Below are 16,496 nucleotides of genomic sequence, written 5' to 3'. Positions count from 1 at the left end.
CCCCACACACAGCATGCCCGTGCGAGTCGCTCCCAAATATCCTCACAGCATCCCTGACCCCGTCCGAATATCCCCTTAGAACATCTCCATACAGCATCCCCCCAAAGGCCCCCCAAAGCACCTCCCCATAGCGTGACCCCAAAGCATCTGCCTCCCTTAATGTCTCCCCAAAACTCCCTCAAAGCCTCTTTCTGTACCATCCCCCATCTCCCCATAATGCATCTCCCCCAGAGCATGTCCCTCCCTCTGGGACAGGATGCTCGGAGGCATCGACCCCTTTTGGGGGCCAGGAGACCCCCGGGAGGGTGGGCGGTGGCTCACTGGGGTGACGAGCCCGGCAGGGCTCGGGAGGGGGGTGGGAAATGGCTCCGGGCATCCTGCCTCACATCCCGCTGCCCTATTCAGCAGTGCCCGGGGAACTAGCGCTAATTGGCATGGAGTTGGAATGAAGCCTGGATGCCACCGGGCTTCACTTTAGAGCCTGGGAAGAGGGAAAAGAAAAAAAAAAAAGCGGGGATAGCTTTTTTGGGGCGGGGGTTCAGCTTTGCAAAACACCCCTCCTGAAGAAAACCCCAGTTTAGCTGAATGGGGTGTTCAGAGCCCAAAATCCCATTGGATTGTCCGCAGAGGGGATGGCAAACCTCAGCTGGGCTCGGTGGGGTGATGCCTCCCCACCCCAAGTGTGTCCCGGGGACTGGGAAAACATGGAACTGGGGGTCTGTAAGCGGGGAAAAAAATTGCAAATCTGAGTGGTTTTTCCTCAAATAAATGTCAGCTCGAGGCCTCCGAGGAGGCGAAAGCCACCAGGACACAGGGCTCTATTGAGAAAGGAAAGAACAAAAAAAAAAAAAAAAAAAAAAAGGGAAAAAAATAAATTAGCCGGGCGAAGCGCCAAGCCGGGAGCTCCGAGGGACGTGCCCGGAGTGGGGAAGCGGAGCAATTCGGGGGGCGAGCCTGCCCGAAATGTGGGGAGCGCCGGCTGCCCCGCGGGGCCACCCCGCTCCCCCCTGCCTGCTGCCGCTGACCTGGCTGCTGGCGCTGCACGCAGGTAGGGAGATTTCCCTTTTTTCCCACCGTTTTCCCGTTTTTTCCATGGTTTTTGGGGATATCCAGATGGAGGGTGAGGGCCGGGGGGGTGATGAGGGTGGTGATGCCCTATGGGGGGGGTTGGAGGGAGGGTTGTTGCGCTGTCGAGCGTACCCTCTGCTTGGGAGCTGGGAAAAAAGGGGGTAAAATTGGAATGAAAATGGGGAAAACACTTTTCTGGAGCCAAGCAGGTCCTGATGTGGGGGAGGATTTGGCACTGCCCCTGTCCTGATCTTCTCCCCAGGTTTTTTCCTTCCCCAAACCCCATTTTTTCCTCATTTTTTAGCATCTCCAAATATTTTCTCTTACCCAATCTTCAGCTGCCCTTAAAAAGTCATTTTTCACCCCATTTCTAGGCTTGCCCATCCCACTGCAACCCTCTGTTTTCTCCATCATTTTCTCCATCATTTTTTCTCTAAATTATCACTTTTTGGAATTCAATGGGCCCCAGACCACCCCATCCCAGGTCTGGCAACACAGAAAATCACCTTCAACATTTTGTTCCTTTTTACCAAAGTTTGCACCCAAAAGCAGCTCTGGGGAGGCCCCATTTCCCTTCAAATGAGGAGGATGGATGAAAAACAAAACCAACTGGGTTCTCTGCTGGCTTTGATTTTGACCCTATAAACAGCCAGGGCTGCAGTGGGGACACCCCAAAAATACTGCAGGGCTTAAAAAAAAAATAGGGATTTGTGCCACAAAATAGTGTGAAAACGAGGATTTTTGGTGGGCTTTTTCAACAAAAGCCATTGAAAAGGGCTGAGATATCTCCATCCCTAAGCCAAGGATGCTGTAGGAAAATGAAACATTTTCTGATTTATTCATGAACTCCCCAATTTTTTTCTTCATCCAGAGTGGAGAACAAACTAGGAATGGGGTTAAAAAAAGGGTAGGAACAGTTAAAGAGCAGCTCACGAGGAGGGGGCAGGGATGCATGGAAGGCCACATCCCCATCCCATGCCTTGGCCTTCCCTGTGGGGCGAGGGTTCCCCTAAATTTGGCGAGTCGGGGCCTGTTTGTGGCGCTGCTGGGGAGGACGGACGGACGGACGCTGCATACCAATAGGTCCCATGACTTTTCGGGCTTGTTTAAGGCCTTTCTTGCTCCTGCTTCTCCCAGCCCAGCTGGTTTTCCCACTCTCCCCTCCTCTTCAATATGGGGTTTGTTCGCTGTGGATGGCGGTGTCCGTATGGGGGGCTCACGGATGGCACCCCTGGGATGTCAGGACGGGGATGCTAAGGTATTTTGGGGAGGGAGAATCTTTTGAAGAGTCCCCTCCCCCAGAAAATCATGTTTTTACACATTTTCCCTGCCTTTTTTGGCTCAAAACCAGCGATGAGGAGCAATGCACGTGCATAGGCTCTCGTGATGCAGTTTTGTGTCTGAGGGGGCTTTGTCTGGAGAGGAGCATCCAATGGGGATGGGGGTGGGCTACAAAATCCCTCCCCCCCCCCACCATTTTTGGAGGAACTAGGGTATCTTTGCAAAGCATTGCACTGGTATCTCTCACTCCCCAGGCAGCTTTTGCAGGGCAATGCTAAAACTTTGCCAAGGGTTGCCTCAACCTGCCTCCCACCCCCTGCATTTCTGCGAGTGATGTGTGCATTTTTGCAAAGGGTTGCATCGACCTGGCTGCAGGAGCACTCCCCCTGCATTTTTGGGGTGATAGATGAATTTCTGCAAAGGGTTGCATACGCCCAGCTGCAGGAGAGCTCCTTCATGTGGTGCCCCCTGCACTTTTTGGGGGCACCACATGCATTTTTGCAGAACCTAGCAACAGGTGTGCCATCCACTCCTCCTCCTTGCATTTTTGGGGTGATGTATGCATTTTTGCAAAGTGTTGATTATATTGACCTGGCTGCAGGAGCACTCCCACCCCCAATCCAGCTTTGGGGGGTGATAATGCATCTTCACAGGGGGTTGCATTGGCCCACTGTGACGGTGTTCACTGGGGTCTTGGGAGGAGGAAAGAGACAAGGATCTGAATCTATGTTTCAGAAGGCTTGATTTATTATTTTATGATATATATTATATTAAAACTCTACTAAAAGAATAGAAGAAAGGATTTCATCAGAAGGCTAGCTAAGAATAGGATAGGAAAGAATGATAACAAAGGCTTGTGGCTTGGACTTTCTGTCCGAGCCAGCTGGGCTGTGATTGGCCATTAATTAGAAACAACCAACATGGGCCAATCAAAGATCCACCTGTTGCATTCCACAGCAGCAGATAACCATTGGTTACATTTTGTTCTTGAGGCCTCTCAGCTTCTCAGGAGGAAAAATCCTAAGGAAAGGACTTTTCATAAAAGATGTCTGTGACAACCCACCTCCCATGCCCAAAGCAATTTTGGGGGTGATTCCTCGATTTTTCTCATGTTGCATTGATCTGAGTGCAGGAGGGCTCCCAGCCCTCATGCACTTTTGGGGTCACACATGCATCTTTGCAAAGCTTATGGAACCAAGCTGGGCACCTTGGGGGTGCTCAGCACAGCTCCAGCTTGGCATTTCCCTGTTTCCTCCATGCTGGGCACCCGCTGTCTCCCCCCACACCCCAAGGTCTGCTGGCAGGGGTGAACATCACCAGCCCCACGCCGCTGGTGCGGGGCACGGCGGGCAAGGCAGCGCTGCTGTCGGTGCGCTACGCCAGCGCCAGCGCCGACAAGCCCGTGGTCAAGTGGCAGCTGAAGAGGGACAAACCCGTCACCGTCGTCCAGTCCATCGGCACCGAGATCATCGGCAACCTGCGGCCCGACTACCGCGACCGCATCCGCGTGCTGGAGAACGGCTCGCTGCTCATCAGCCCCCTGCAGCTGGCTGATGAAGGCGCCTACGAGGTGGAGGTGTCCATCACCGACGACACCTTCACTGGCGAGAAGACCATCAACCTCACCGTGGACAGTAAGGGCAAGGAGGACATCCAGGGGTGTGATGGTGTTCACAAGGGTCTGAGGATGAGGGAAGAGAAGAGAATGTTGACTCCATGTTTCAGAAGGCTTGATTTATTATTTTATGATATATATTATATTAAAACTATACTAAAAGAATAGAAGAAAGGATTTCATCAGAAGGCTGGCTAAGAATAGAAAAAGAAAGAATGAATAACAAAGGCTTATGGCTTGGACAGAGTCTGAGCCAGCTGACTGTGATTGGCCATTAATTAGAAACAACCACATGAGACCAATCCACCTGTTGCATTCCACAGCAGCAGATAACCATTGTTTACATTTTGTTCCTGAGGCTTCTCAGCTTCTCAGGAGGATTTTTCTCAGCTTCTCAGGAGGAAAAATCCTAAGGAAAGAAAATATCATAGCTACACAGGGGAGATTGGGTTATCCATGGGATGTCTTCCCTGAGCACATATTGGGAGGGCTTTCTCCAGCTGGAGGTGGTTTTGGGGGTTTCAGCCACCTCAGTTTGGTGGGGTTTTGATGTCTCTCTTCCTGCTCCCTGAGCCCATCTGTCCCCTGAGCCGTGGCATCACTGTGGTTCCTCTACTTGCCCACAGTTCCCATCTCAAAGCCGCAAGTGCTGGTGGCCTCCTCAACGGTGCTGGAGCTCAGTGAGTTCTTCACCCTCAACTGCTCACACGAGAATGGCACCAAGCCCACCTACACCTGGCTGAAGGACGGGCGGCCGCTGAGCAACGACTCCCGCCTGCTCCTCTCCCCTGACCAGAAGATCCTCACCATCACCCGTGTCCTCATGGCTGACGATGACGTCTACAGTTGCCTGGTGGAGAACCCCATCAGCCATGGCCGCAGTGTCCCCGTGAAGCTCACTGTTTACCGTAAGCCACCCTTCTCCCCTCCTGCACTCCCAGCTTTGGCCATCCCTTGCAGATGTTTTCAGCTAAAGTTTTTTGGGGGGTTGCCCCCCTCATTCCTCCTCTGCAGGCCGGAGCTCTCTCTACATCATCCTGTCCACAGGCGGCATCTTCCTTCTTGTCACCCTGGTAACAGTTTGTGCCTGCTGGAAACCCTCCAAGAAGTACGTGTGGGGATAACATGGGAGACAAAGGGGCTTGTCCCATCTTGTGCCATCCTGTCTTGTCCCATCCCGTTTTTTCCCATTTCATCTCTTTCCATCCCATTTTGTCCTTAACATCCTATCTCATCTCATCTTGACACATCCTATCCCATGCCATGCCATGCCATGCCATGCCATGCCATGCCATGCCATGCCATGCCATGCCGGGCTGTTCCGTCCCGTCTCATCCCGTCCCACCCCATCCCATCCCGTCCCATCCCACCCCATCCCATCCCATCCCATCCCATCCCATCCCATCCCATCCCATCCCATCCCATTCCTGCAGTACATGACCCCCCCGGATGAGCCACAGGCAGTTCCCCCCGTTCCTCCAGCACGATGCCAGTGCTGCCCCATCCATCCCCTGCCCCTTTCCAGGGAGAAGCGACAAGCAGAGACACAACCGACCTCTGACTACGCCGAGCAGGACGAGGAGCGCCTGAAGCATGAGGGTGAGTGCCGGCCTGGCGTGGCAGCAGTGGGCTGGGGGACACCAATGCTGGGGACACCATGCACCAGCATGGTGAGCAGCACCTTCCTTCCACACAGCCGAGGGCATCCCACGGAGCGGCGAGCACGAGCGCAAGAACCCGGTGGCCTTGTACATCCTTAAAGACAAGGTGAGAGCCAGTAGCACCAGCAGCACCAGCTGCACCAGTAGCACGCTGACAGCGTCCCACAGAGGGTCTCGCATATGCCCCACGTTTCTCTCCCCTTGTCTTTCGGCAGGACTCGCCGGAGGCGGAGGAGGATTCCCTGCCCGAGCCCCGCGGCACGGTGGAACCCGGCTACACCAGCTCGCCAGTGCCAGCAGCCGGCCGCTCTCCGGGCCCCGTGGGGCGCTCCACTCGCCGCTACCACCGCTCGCCAGCTCGCTCGCCCGCCTCGACGCGGACCCACCGGTCACCGCCGGGCTCTCCGGCGCGGTCCCGCGGCGCCCCGCGGCTGCTGCGGACTGCCGGCGTGCACGTTATCCGGGAGCAGGAGGAGGCCAACGCCGTGGAGATCAGTGCCTGAGCACCGGGACTGTGCGCGCTTTGGTGGCAGCGTGCAAGGGGCAGGGACACCAGCACGGCCACGCTGCCGCCGCCGAGCGAGCGGGGACACCGGCACAGCCCTGCTCCACCACTGGGCATCATTCTGCTCGGCGTAAAGTCACTAATTTCCTATTGATCCCACCCAGAGCTCCCCTCTTCCGTCCCCCATCTTCCTGGGGCATCGCTTTAATGGCTTTCTCGCCGGGACGAGTGTGCACACGCGTGTGCAGAGAGAACATGCAATCAGTGCACAGAGTGTGCCAGAGGTGCATGGAGCATGCAGAGGGAGCGTTGGAGCACCGCACATGTGCATGGGGCGTGCAGGAGGGCACATGGACTGTGCACATGGGGGCAGGCACGAGGGTGTGCAGCAAGTGTGCACACAGTGTGCCAAGAGGATGCACAGAGCATGCAAGAGAACACGTGGAGAGAACACACACGGAGCGTGCAGCTAAGGCTGCAGAGTGTGCACAGAGTGTTTATGGTGTGTGCAGATTGTCCACTGAGCCTGCATGGCCTTTGTGAGCGTGCCAGCCCTGCGTGTGTGTGCAAGCATGCACAGAGTCCATGCAGAGAGTGCCTGAGCAGAGTGTGCAGGGAGCGTGGGGAGGGAACATGCACACAGCATTTGAACGGGACATGCACACAGCACGTGGCGAGTGTGCAAAGAGGGTGAGCACAGAGGGTGTGTGCAGTGCTTGCACGAGGCACGCACAGAGCGTGCATGGTGTGTGTGGAAAGAGTGTGCACGAAGCGAGCAGCTGAGTGTGCTCAGAGCACGCACAAGAGTGAACCTGCAGTGCTGGCTGCACCTCCGCATGCATGGAGCCTGCAGTGAGTGTGCAAAGAGTGTGTGCTGTGCTTGCACAGGGTGTGTGTGGTGTGTGTGGAGAGAGCGAGCACACAGCAGCTGAGCATGCTTGGGGTGTGCACACGCACACGGGGAGCGCACACACTGCACACCCAGCAACTCTGCACGCACACGTGTGTGCAAGAGCACAGTGCCTGTCGTGGCACAGCCCCCATGAATGGAGTAGGACATGCACTGGCACACAAGCTCGCCCAAGGGCACAACATGCATCAGGCAGTCCAAACAGGGGGCTCCCTCCTGCTCCCCAGCTCCCCAGCTGCAATGTCCCCTAAATGTGGGCTGGAAGCCCTGGTCCAAGCATTGCCCCTTTGCCATGGTAGGATTTTCTGTGAAAATCCCCCGGTTTTGGGGCACACGGCGCTGTCTCTCCCCAAGCCTTCATGGGAAATAGGTTTAGGATGAAAAGCACAGAGCAGCCGGCCAAGCGAGTCGGGCCCTGGGGCACCCAGGGTGGGTGCCGGGGCACCCCGGAGTGCTCGGGGTGCACTACTAACCAATAAATTAACGTACTACCCGAGTGATGGTGGCACCCTTGGGTGTCTTTGTTGGACAGGGGTCCCCCAGGGTGGGGGGACACATGAGAAGTGGCTGACAGGGAAGACCACATACACCCAACGCACCTGGCTGGCACTCAAACTGGCACCTTAATGCATGGGAGACCTTGGGCTATTCCCTCTGGCACCTACTGATGTCATCCTCAGCTGAGAGCCCATTTCTTCTTAATTTGTCTTCCTCTGAACATGGCGAAGGAAAAGGGGAATTTATTCTGACTAATTAAATTCATTAACTGCTGGTGTCCCCCACTCTGCTGTCTCCGGGTGCCACCGTGGCCGGGCACTCCCACTGCCTCAGGATGGCTGAGATGTTTGTGTTCACCGCCACCTTCCCCCCTCCGGCATTTCCCGGCCCCCGCATCCGGCTATTGTACCCCCCCATCCGGAGCCAGATCCAGCCCCGGTGCGGGCGGGAGGAACCGGGATTTCGGGAGGAAACGGGGAGGCTGGCCAGGGCCGGCATGGCGGGCGGCTGGGAGACAGCGCTGGGCCTGGGGCTCTGCCTCGCCGCCCTGCACCGCGGAGGTGAGTGCAGCCCACGGGGGCCAAAATCCACTTAACCCTGCCCCTGCCCCACCCCAGGTCTCAGAGCATACCCTCTTGGGGCACCTACTGGCATTCCCCCACCTCCTTGTCACCCGACAGGCTGCCGCCTCCCCAGCGTGGCCACGGCACCCCAAACTCCAGCTGGTAAGGACACCTGGTGGGTGGGTAGTGCAGGTGGGGAGACACCAGAAAATCCTGTTCCCCCCACCCACAATGTGCCCTCCCCACTGCAGTGCTGCGGGACAATTTCCGCCTGCAGCCGGGTGATTTGGTGACCACAGCGGGACAAGCATTGGAGCTGGATTGTGTCCCCCCCTTGGGGTACCCCGAGCCCTACATTACCTGGAAGAAGGACGGGGTGACCCTGGACTTGGTAGGTGGCAGGTACACGGTCACCAAGGGGAAGTTGCAGGTGGCATCGGCACAACGGAGCGACTCCGGTCTCTACATCTGTGTGGCGGCCAACGCGGCAGGCAGGAGGGAGAGCCGGGGCGCCCGCGTCTCTGTGCTGGGTAAGCCAAGGGTCTCCCACAGCTGGTGGGCACCTCGCACCCAGCCATGGTGCCATGTCCTTGATGTCCCCCTGCAGAGAAGCCAAGCATCGTGCGGCACCCAAGCGATGCCATGGCGGTGCCTGGCAGCACCGTGGAGCTGGGTTGCAGCGCCCGAGGTGACCCAGCGCCGCAGGTGCAGTGGCACAAGGAGCACGGAGACCTGCCCTGGGGCAGGTAGGTGGTGACAGGGGGGAGAGGTCCCATCCCTGGCATGGGGATGAGGCTGATGGAGAGCTGGTGACCCGCAGGCACGAGGTGGACCGGGAGCACACTCTGCGCCTCTATGCCGTGACGCCCGCCGACGCCGGCGCGTACGTGTGCACAGCGCAGAGCCAGCTGGGCACCGCCGCCGCCACCACCGTCCTGCACGTGCAGGGTCAGTGCTGGCACCTCCGTGCCTCCACCACCACAGGCACCCAGGGACATATTGGGGTTCATGCAAGGGGATCCATCTGACAGGGTCCATCTAGTGGGGTCCATCCCAGGGCTGTCTGTCCATGGGGGTCCATCCAAGGCCATCCATCAGCCATCAGCCATCATCCATCAAATAAAGTCCATCCAGCTGAGTCATTTGAGGGGACCCATCAAAGGGAGAACTTCCAAAGGTATGTCCATCTAAACACATCCATCCAACAGGATCCATCCATGTAAGTGGATCCAGCTAAGGAAATGCATTGAGGTGGGAGTCCATCCAAGGGGATTCATTCAAGATCACCCACTTAAAGGGGATCCAGCCAACCTGGTTCCTCCAAGAGGATCTATTTAAGGGGATCTGTGGAAGGTGGAAGTACATTAAAGGAGGATAGAACAAGAAATATCCATCCAAAAGGTCCATCTAAGAGGGACATATCAAAGGGATGTATCATGGGATTCTATCCCATGTCCCCAGGGGGAACACATCAAAGGCGGCTCCTCCAAGAGGGGTCCATTCAAGACAAACCCATCAAAGGGTGTCTGTCCAAAAGGGTTCATTAGAGTGAGTCCATCCAGGTAGACATCAGGATCTCCATGTGCAGGTATCTCAGGGGGCGCCAGGGCAGGTGCCTTGGTCCTGCCTGGTGCTGCCATTTGCCTTCTTCTGCCTCACAGACCGGCTGGCCACGGGCCAGCAGGACTCACCCCTGCGGGACCTGCTGGCCGTGCGGCTGCACCTGGACAACGGCACTGCCCTGCCCACTGCTGCTGTGCAGCTCCGCTGGCAGGTTCGTGTGATGCCGCTCCCTGGGGAGGGGGGGCCAGATGCATCCCCGTGTCCCGCCTTAACTTGGGATCCTTCCCTTCTCCTCCAGATGCTGATGCCGGTGCCGGTGCCCGTGGGCTACGTGGTGCTGTACCGCAGCCTGCTCCCGGTCGCCACCTCCTGGGTCCAGCACGATGCAGGCAGGGAGCTCAGCGCCGTCATCCCCGCCCTCCGCAGGGGCTACAAGTACGAGTTCAAGGTCCGACCCTACACCGGAGGGACCCAGGGCTCAGACAGCAACAGCAGGCACCTCTGGATACCCGAGGAAGGTGCGTCGTGTGTCCCCTGGGATGTCTGGGTGGTGGTGGGGAGGTTGGTTGGGGGTCCCAGGGGTCTCAGCATCCCTGTCCTGGCAGTGCCCAGTGCAGCGCCCCAGCGTGTCACCGTCAGCCAGGCTGAGGCAGGGAACGGCACCGTGGTCGTGAGCTGGGAGCCACCTCCTCCTGAAGCACACAATGGCGTCATCCGGGGCTACCAGGTTTGGGGCAGTGGGGCAAGGGGGCAGGGCTGGAGTCTTCTGGGCAGGGAGGGTCAATCCGAGGGTATCCACCCAAAAAGGGAGCCTGTCAAAGGTGGGGGTCTGTCTAAGGGGGGCACCATCCAAGGAGTCTGTCCAGGAGGGGTTCATCCAAAAAGGCCAACCAAGGGGGAGGTCTCTCCCAGGGCATCTGTCTAGTGGCATCCAAGGGAGTTCATGCAAAGGAGTCCAGCCTGGGGGATTCAGCCAAGGGGGTCCTTTCAAAGGGGAGGTCCATCAAATCAATGGGAGTCCATCCAAAAAGTTTTCACACAAGGAGGTCTATCCTAGGGGCATGCAAGGGAGCCCATCCAAGGGGAGTCCATCAAGGAGATTTATCTAAGGGCACCCATCCAAGTGAATCTGTCCATCGGGGATCCATCAATGGGAGTCTGTCAAGGGATGTTCATCTGAAGGAGTCCATCCAAGGGGGTCCATCCACAGGGGGGGCCATCAAGGCTAATCATCTAAAGGGACACATCCTCTTGGTGCCTGCCAGGTCTGGTCAATGGGTGAGGGCTGGCAGCATCCCACCAACAGGACAGTGGACGGAGCCACCCGCCGCCTGGAAACCCTTCTCCCACACCCCGGGGCCGAATTCTGTGTCCAGGTGGCCGCTTTCAACAGCGCAGGGCTGGGGGTCCCCAGCAATGCCACTTGTGGAGTCCTGGGTAGGAGATGGACAGCAAGGTGGGGTGCGGGTGGGGGTCAAGGTGGTGACATGAAGTGACACTGATGGGACCCTTGTAGGGCTGGCAGCAGGGAGCAGCAGGGTGGTGCAGGCGCTGCAGCAGCCTGCTGTCATCGCAGCCGCTGGTTCCATGCTCTGGTTGGCCTTACTCGCCCTCCTCCTCCTCCTCTGCCAGCGCCGTGCCAGCCAGGACGCTGCAGCTCGCCACAGGTGAGAGGCCATGGGCTGGGGGACACGGCAGATCCCTGGTGTGGTGGGGATGGATGCACTGACAGCACCTCTTGCCCTGCAGGCTGGTGGCTGGTGACTCTCCGTGGCTTGGTGGTCCCTGGAAACCCAGCTGTGCCCCCCGGAACCTCAGCAGCAGCAGCAGCCTCAGCAGCCGGCTCCTGGGCAGTGATGGCAGGGACCCCCACCCCTCCAGTGAGCCCCATGGGGACTGGTGTCCCCACCCACTGCCATGGGACCCCCACCCCTCCAGTGAACACTAGGGTTGGGACCCCCACCTAGTGCACAGAGCCCCCCCTCTCTGCCATGGAACCCCCACCAGCACTATGGGACCCCCATCCATCCCGTGTGATGCCATTGGATCCCCACCTGCTTCCATGGAACCCTGACCTGCTGCAACAGGACCCCCAGCCCAGGCCTAGGACCCCCACAGAGTGCCATGGGACCAGCAAAGTGAACCAAGAGCCCCACCCTATGCTGGGGACCCCCAGTGCCATGGGGTTCCCCATTGGTGTTCCCCGTTGTCTGTCTGCAGGCAGCCAGGACACACAGACCCAAGGACAGAGGGGACAGGGGACACATGGCCTCATGGGTGCCCTGACCTCTCTTACTCTTCCAGCCCTCTCCTTGGAGCCGTCGAGCCTTGGCCCCCCCACGCCCCCCATCCACAGCAGCCTCCGTGGGGGACACCCACCCCCCCTTGGGGACGTGGGGTGCTGCGGTGGAGGGCACCCCGGGGTGCATTCCTCACCCAGCACCCCAAACCCAGCACCCTGGGAGCGTGTTCGCAAGAGAGGTGGGTGTGGGGGGACATGGGGGGACAGGGGGGACACCAGGGTGATGGCCCATGGCTCTGTGTTCCTCACCCTCCTCGCAGAGCTGCACCAAGTGCACAGCACCCCGCTGCTCGTAGCTGGCCCCAGCCACATCCCTGTCCCTGGATCTGGAGGCGAGTGGGGCACAGATTTGGGGCTGGCAGCCAGGCAGGCTCAGCAGAGGGGACACGAGGGTGACACCGCCACTGCCATCATGGACAGCAGGCACCCACGGCTCCCGGCCTTCAGCTCTCCAAAACCACACCGGGGCAGCACCTCGCTGGCCTCTGCTGTAACCACGTCACCAGTGACACCCCCGAGACCACCCCATGCCTGGCACCCACCAGTGACACGGTGAGTCTGGGTGTCCCCATCTGGGTGAGTGCCCTGCAGCCCAACTCTTTGCTGCAAAACCCAGCATGTCCCTTGCACCTGCAGGTCCCCGACCTTCGTGTGCCCCAGGGACACATCTCTGGTCACCAGGCATCCCAAGGATATGTCCCCAGTCACTGGGATCCCCAGGGACAGGTCCCCAGTCACAAAGAGCCCCAGGGGTGTGTCACCGGCCACCAGGAACCCCAGGGACATGTCCTTGGTCACTGAGCACCCCAAGGACATGTTCCTGGACAGCAGGACCCCCAGGAACATGTCACCAGCCACCAGGCACCACAAGGATCCATCACCAGCAACCAAGCACCAGAGGGACACAGTCTTGGCCACCAGGCAGCCTGAGGACACCTCCCTGGTCACCAGGTGCCCCAGAGACCCATTACCAGTAGCCAAGTGCCAGAGGGACATCTCACTGTCCACCAGGCACCCCAAGGACGTGTCCCCAGCCAGCAGGCACCCAAAGGACACATCCCCAGGCACGAGGCTCCCCAAGGAGATGTCACCAGGCACGAGGCACTGCAGGGACAAGTTCCTGACCTCCAGGTATGCCAAGGACATGTCCCCAGCCAACAAGTACCCCAGGGAGCCATCTCTGGTGACCATGCACACAAGGGACATGTCCCTGTGCAGCAGGTCCCCTGAAAACATGTCACCAGCCTTGAGGCATCCCAATGACAGATTGCCAGCCACGGGACACCCCAGGGACACATCCCCACTCAGCAGGCACCCTGAGGAGATGTCACCAGTCCCCGAGCACCACAGGGACAAGTTCTTGGACACCAGGTACTCTGAGGACATACCTCAGGCCACCAGGAACCCCAGGGACCCATCACTGGTGACCATGCACACAAGGGACATGTCCCTGTGCAGCAGGTACCCCGAAAGCATGTCACCAGCCTTGAGGCACCCCAGGGACACATCTCCAGCCACCAGGCATCCTGAGGAGGTGTCTCCAGTCACTGGTCACCGGAAGGACGTGTTCTTGGACACCAGGTATCCCAAGGACATGTCCCCGGCCACCAGTCACACCTGGAACATGTCACTGGAGGCCAGGCACTCAAGGACATGTTCCTGGCTACCAGGTACACCAAGGACATGTCCCTGGCCACCGGGCGCCTCTCGCCAGCATTCAGCGACGGGGTCCTCACACAACAGCAGGTGGCTGAGGTCCTGGAGATGGACCAGGACACCACCTGCTGCAGGTATTCCCCATCCCCCGGGACACTCCCATGATTGCTGCATCCCCTGGTGCCAGCAGTACCCCCACTGTGTTCCCCACAGACCCCCAGCACCCCCCACACCACGGTCCTTCTCACCGCCGCACACCTACGGCTACATCTATGGGCCACCAGCCTCTGAGCTAGGTGAGGAGGAGGAGGAGGAAGAGGAGGAGGAAGAGGAGGAGGAGGAAGAGCACACAGCAACGAGGGGCTCGCCAGGAGGGTCGCTGCTGAACGGCTGGGGGTCTGTCTCAGAGGACAACTTTGCCAGCACCCGCTGCAGCCTGGTGAGCTCCTGCGACGGCTCCTTCCTCCTGGACGCCAGCTTTGCCCGGGCACTGGCCGTGGCTGTCGATGGCCTCTGCTACAGCCTTGAGGACACTGACGGGGCCTACGGGGGTGAGTGAAGGTCCCTGGACCCCCTCTCTGACCCTGAGCACTGTCACCTTCTCAAGTGTGGAAACCCAGGGCACCGGGAATATTTCTCTGTCTGCTCTGGGGTGCCCTGACCCCCAGGGCAGCACTGACTTTGACCCTCATTCATGGAGAAAGTTTCCCAGACTTCAAGACAGACTGGAATCCACAAAAGTGTGAAATAGATTACAGAGAGTAGTGTAGGTGTATCACTGGGTGAGAAATTGAGGTTTTGGGATTTTTAGTGTGTTGTGGATGGAAGCAAGATGGAGGGCACAGGGTGTCATCCTGGGGTTCTTCTTCATACTTCTTCTTCCTTCTTCTTTTTGGGTTTTGGTGGCATTTTGTAATTGGGCAGAAAAGTCCACATTGCAGCTCTGTGGGATCAGTTATTGGGTTAAAAGGGAAAATAATCCAGGTGTCAGTTCTTAATTGGATAGTTTAGTCTTAAAAGACCTAGTAACAAGAGATTGTTGGCCATTTTGTGCCTTCTAATGAAAAGCTGCAGAACTCACAGTAGTGAGACTGCTTTACTGATAAGAAATAATGAACACCTGAGTCTGAACATGAACTACAGTCCCGAGTGCCTTCAACCCAGATCCAGAGAAACCAATGACTGAAACCCCCACCCTCAAGGAAGATGGTTCCATTGGGACACCGTGGTGAAGCCACCATCTCTTGCCTTCTTCCCTGCAGGTCCCTCACCACCACCATCGCCCTTGGAGCAGGTCTTCCCCCCTGGAGCCCACTCTGCCACCTGGGACTGGTGGAAAGTGCTGGAGGTCCCACAGAGAGCCAGGACAGAGGCAGCCATGAACAGCAGCTCACAGAATGGTGTGCAGTGCCCCCATGCCAGGGGGGTGGGCACTGGAGGTGGTGAGGTGTTACAGGGTGCTGGAAAATGTTTCCTTTGCTTTCCAGGTGGCCAAGGGTCAGGGATTGGCAGCCCCTGGGCCAGGGAAGGTGGTGAGCTGCAGACAGGAGGGACAGGAGCGTGGCAGTCCCCAGGGCACAGGACACAGCAAGGCCAGACCCCTTGGTTCAGCTAAAATCCAGCTTTATTAGGCAGTTCCCCAAACAGGGGCTCTTTACTAGGAAAAGCCACCCACAAAGGATGGGTGGCACCTAAGTGGGTAGGTCTCCCTCCTTATTCATCATTCTTGTCCTTCCCAAGTGTCCTCCTTCTGCCACAGCATCCCCACCCCTTCCCAAATTCCTCATTTCTCCCCAGCATCCTCATCTTCCCCAAGAGTCTGCATCCCTCTAAGTGCCCTTGTCCTTCCTCAATGTCCTGCTCCTTCACCAGCATCCTCATCCCCCTAACCATCCTTCTCCAGCCCAAGCACTGTTGTCCACCCCGTGTCCTTGTCTTTTCCTAGGGTTGTTGACCCCCTTGACCATCCCCATTCCTACTGACTATTCCCATTCCTTCCAACTGTCCTTGTGATCTCTGATAATTCATGTCCTTCCTCAGCATCCTTGTCCCACCTTTCCTATCATTGTCTCTCCCAAAAGTTCTCCTCCTTCCCAAGCCACCTGAGTGGCCCTGTGATCCCTCTAAATGTCCTCATCCCTCCTAATCATCCTCATGATTCCCAGGTGTCTCAGCCTTCCTGGGTGTCCTCATCCTTCATCAGTTGTTTTGTCCCTCATGCCAAGTGTCCCCACTGTCCTCATCCCCCTACAGCCTTACTACTGTCCTTGTCCCTCCCAAGCAATCTTGTTTTTCCTCTTCCCCCCAGCAATCCTCAATCCCCTAGAAATCCTTGTCCTTCCTCCATGTCCTCTTCTCTCCAGGCATCCTTGTCTGCCAGCCTTCCTTGTCCCTCACCAGCACCCTCATCCATCTGCTGTGTCCTTGTCCCCCCCATGTAATCTTGTCCCCCACCGACTGTCCCTTTCCCTTTCAATCACCTTATTCCTCTCAGAGGTCCTTGTCCTTTCCCAGCATCCTTGTTCTTCCCAGCTGTCCTTGTCTCCAGGATCCTTGCCCCACGTAAAGCATTTTCCTCATCCCTCCCCACTGCCCTCATCCCTTTTCTGCTCATCTGTCCCAACTGTTTCTGTCCCCAGGGTTCATGTCCTTCCTTGAGCATCTTCCTGGTCCCTCCTGAGCATCCTTATCCCTCCCCAGGGTCCTCATTCCTTGTGAATTCCTTGCCCCACCCCAAGAATCCCTGTCCCCCCTCACTGTGACGCCCGCTGGCCACGACTTCTGTGCAACCCCATTTCCGCGGAGCCACTCAGAAATTAAAGAACATCCCTCCGTGTCCCCTGTGTCCCATCCCCGTGTCCCCGACTCTGTCAC

At 57.8% G+C, this 16,496-nt stretch overlaps 2 protein-coding genes across 3 annotated transcripts; both read left to right on the top strand.

Annotated features, from left to right (window-relative positions):
- The first annotated feature begins 847 nt into the window (after positions 1-847).
- HEPACAM (hepatic and glial cell adhesion molecule) lies at positions 848-7,822 on the top strand. Of its 2 annotated transcripts, none has more exons than XM_066564480.1 (7): positions 848-1,048; positions 3,642-3,983; positions 4,591-4,872; positions 4,979-5,072; positions 5,490-5,563; positions 5,643-5,731; positions 5,841-7,822. In XM_066564480.1, the coding sequence occupies exons 1-7, from the start codon at positions 964-966 to the stop codon at positions 6,126-6,128; spliced, it is 1,254 nt and encodes a 417-aa protein (XP_066420577.1). In that variant the 5' UTR covers positions 848-963; the 3' UTR covers positions 6,129-7,822. The 2 variants fall into 2 exon arrangements, with proteins under 2 accessions (XP_066420577.1, XP_066420578.1); XM_066564481.1 differs by having other exon boundaries at positions 852-1,048; positions 5,661-5,731.
- Positions 7,823-8,034: 212 nt separating this feature from the next.
- Positions 8,035-16,440, top strand: ROBO4 (roundabout guidance receptor 4). The gene is given in 20 exon segments (XM_066564401.1): positions 8,035-8,098; positions 8,219-8,263; positions 8,353-8,631; positions 8,709-8,847; positions 8,922-9,049; positions 9,763-9,875; positions 9,963-10,182; positions 10,270-10,391; positions 10,930-11,101; positions 11,181-11,331; positions 11,414-11,544; positions 11,969-12,145; positions 12,227-12,518; positions 12,603-13,097; positions 13,185-13,530; positions 13,608-13,756; positions 13,836-14,173; positions 14,885-15,022; positions 15,110-15,221; positions 15,223-16,440. Coding segments are annotated over 20 exon segments (3,642 nt in total). The 3' UTR covers positions 15,254-16,440.
- The last annotated feature ends 56 nt before the right edge of the window (positions 16,441-16,496 follow it).

The sequence above is a fragment of the Molothrus aeneus genome, chromosome 22, assembly GCF_037042795.1.
Source record: "Molothrus aeneus isolate 106 chromosome 22, BPBGC_Maene_1.0, whole genome shotgun sequence".
Lineage (NCBI taxonomy): Eukaryota > Metazoa > Chordata > Aves > Passeriformes > Icteridae > Molothrus > Molothrus aeneus.
The sequence above is the reverse complement of the archived record's forward strand: the minus strand, read 5'-3'. Positions and strand labels throughout refer to the sequence as shown.